This window comes from Alexandromys fortis, unplaced genomic scaffold (assembly GCF_014885135.2).
Source record: "Alexandromys fortis isolate MF-2015 unplaced genomic scaffold, M_Fortis_MF-2015_v1.1 scaffold_372, whole genome shotgun sequence".
In the NCBI taxonomy this organism is placed as follows: domain Eukaryota; kingdom Metazoa; phylum Chordata; class Mammalia; order Rodentia; family Cricetidae; genus Alexandromys; species Alexandromys fortis.
The window spans coordinates 295076-297501 of record NW_026068255.1 but is presented as its reverse complement, the minus strand read 5'-3'; the positions used below and the strand labels follow the sequence as shown (position 1 = coordinate 297501).

The 2426-nt window shown below is 44.9% G+C and overlaps 1 protein-coding gene across 1 annotated transcript in view; it reads right to left on the bottom strand.

Moving 5' to 3' along the window:
* Positions 1-533: 533 nt before the first annotated feature.
* Zfp57 (ZFP57 zinc finger protein) overlaps positions 534-2426 on the bottom strand; it is a 23940-nt gene continuing 22047 nt past the window's right edge. Inside the window, exon 6 of the mRNA XM_050131500.1 lies at positions 534-1728. Coding sequence (XP_049987457.1) covers positions 1457-1728 — 272 coding nt within the window. The 3' untranslated portion in view covers positions 534-1456. The remainder of the gene's footprint in view (positions 1729-2426) is intronic.

Genomic DNA, 2426 nt, shown 5'->3' with positions numbered 1-2426 from the left:
TTTACTGTGCACACTTCTTTTCCTTTCCTTGTTGACTCTTTTGTCACCCACTCAACTCTCCTATGCAAACCTCCTGAGCCAGAGGCCAGTCTTCAGAAAATCCGAAATGCAAAGACTAAGATGACTCTCTTAGTTTTAAAAATTGTATTTATTTTGTGAGGTGGGGAGATTCGTGGGGAGGGCATGGGTGAGGTCAGGAGTTCAGGGTGAGTGGCAAGTGCCTTTGCCCACTAAGCCGGCTCACCAGCCCAAACAGGCCTTTTATTTATGTTTCAGGAATTCTCACTGCAAGCATAATTCATCTTGTCTTCCTAGATTTCATTTTTTTTCCCAAGGACTCCTTTACTTTTAAAATATTTTCTAGCTTCAAGAGTGTTAGAGTCCGAGAGAAGCCCCAAGGAAAGACCAGCCACGTATACAAAACAAGAGCACTTTATTAATTCTAATGTTGGGTGCCACCTGGTGACCCCCAGATAAGATTAAAAAGCTCCTTTTAAATGGAGTTAGGGGAATTCCAGAGAGGAGGGATTAATTGGGGGCTGAATGGTTGGAGGTTCTAGTGGTTAGGGACCTTCAGGCAGCAGGCTAGGGAAAGCTATCTTTAATTATCAGGAGACTGGGGACACCTGTTGAGCCAGCAAAGGGGCTTTGAGGCCTGCTGAGTTAGCAGAAGGCTGTGAGCACCTGCTGATTGGTGGTTTTCCTGAAAGAAAGAAAAAAAAAAAAACCTGCCTATTTAGCTCTGTCGCACTGGGGAACCAAAAACTAAAGCCTAGTCTCTGTCAGGCTACTAAGAGAGCCCGGTCTGGACCCCTACCTCAGCTGTCTCAAAGGGATCATCAAGAAAGCCAAGTAAATGACCAAGGAATTCCCAGCACTTACTGGGTCTGCCTGATTCTTTATATCACCAGTGATGGAGCAGGCTTTCCTTTTCCCTAAAGCAGACGTCGCAGACAGGGCAACAGTAGATATCCTGCTTCCTGTGGGTGTTCTCTTGGGAATCTACCACCACGGATGAGTAGGAGGGCTCTCCGCCACCGAGGTATTGGTCAGGCTCATTTGTGAAGTGGAGCTTGCGGTAAGTTAAGAAGCAGGTCCTCTTGGTAAAACGTATCGAACAAAAGAGGCAATGAAGGTTACTTGAGCATCTTACTGGAATAGAGCTGGATCTGACATTCATGGATGAGGCCCTGCTGCAGCTTGCCTTAGCCCTGACCACTGGTCCCTGGATCACTTTCACATGCCTGAGGTTGGGACCCTGGGATCCAGGTGTTGTAAGTGGAACCTTCTTCACCTCATGCTCCTGGTTGCCAGTCACTGGCTTCCTGTTTTCGTGTACCTTCATGTGGCGTTTGACCTCAGACTGATCCCGGAAGCGTTTTCCACACACAGAGCATGAACTGGGCCTATAACCTAAATGAGTGCGTCGGTGCCGGCTCAGTCCAGAAGGATCTCGTTAGATCTTGTTACAGAGCTGGCAAGAGAAAGTCCTCTCTTTACGATGCTGAGGCTTGGAGCCCACGGCTTTGTGGCTAGTAGTCTTCTGGGCCTTAAACTGGTGATTAAAGAGGTTGATGTACTTTTTGTAACATCTGCCACAGGTCAGGCAGAAATAGAGTGGTCCACCTTTGAACATCCCTGTACAAGCAAGAGAGCCCTTCTCTTTATCATTGTTCTCTTCATCTTCCAGATTTGAGCTAGGTTCCTGAGATTTCCTCTTCTTGTTTCCTGTGGTGGAGAAGGGAAAATACACAGTTTGCCACTGACAATGTTACCAACACAAGGTTTTCACTCAGTAGGAGTCACTTTCCATTTCCCCAACCTTTAAACTCAACCATTCATCCTTGGATCTTATAGGATAGAAATAGGGAAAACCAATAAAAAGAATAATGAAAGCTAGTAAAAATTTCATAGGTATCTTCTATGATCTCAAATATCTAAATACTAGCTTACATCTTGGAAATCTATCCTCTCAAGCTCAATATTGCTCATATTCTCACAGGTGAAAGACCACATAGTAAGCAGTGATCTCTCCTCATTCCTGACTTCACATGTGTCTGTCACAGTCCCCAAATAGTAAAGGTTGAATTCCCTTCTGTAAGACCACATTCACATAACTTTCTAACATAGATTATAATTATCCAATTTTGATAGTATTCTAGTTTAATGTATAACTGTGTCTAATATAAAAAAAATCAGAACTCGGGGGCTAGGGATGTAACTCAGCAGCAGTAGGGCACTTGCCTGGTTTACACAAAGCCCTGGGTTCAATCCCCAGCTCCGTAAAAACAAAAAAACACATAAATTGGGCCCAGAGCTAATTGTGGCTGTAGCTTTGGAAACCACTGAAACAAAATCCCTTCAGAACAGAGAGCTCACCCCAGTGTTGGGAAGGCAAACCATGCAAGCAAGTGCTCTCTCTCCCA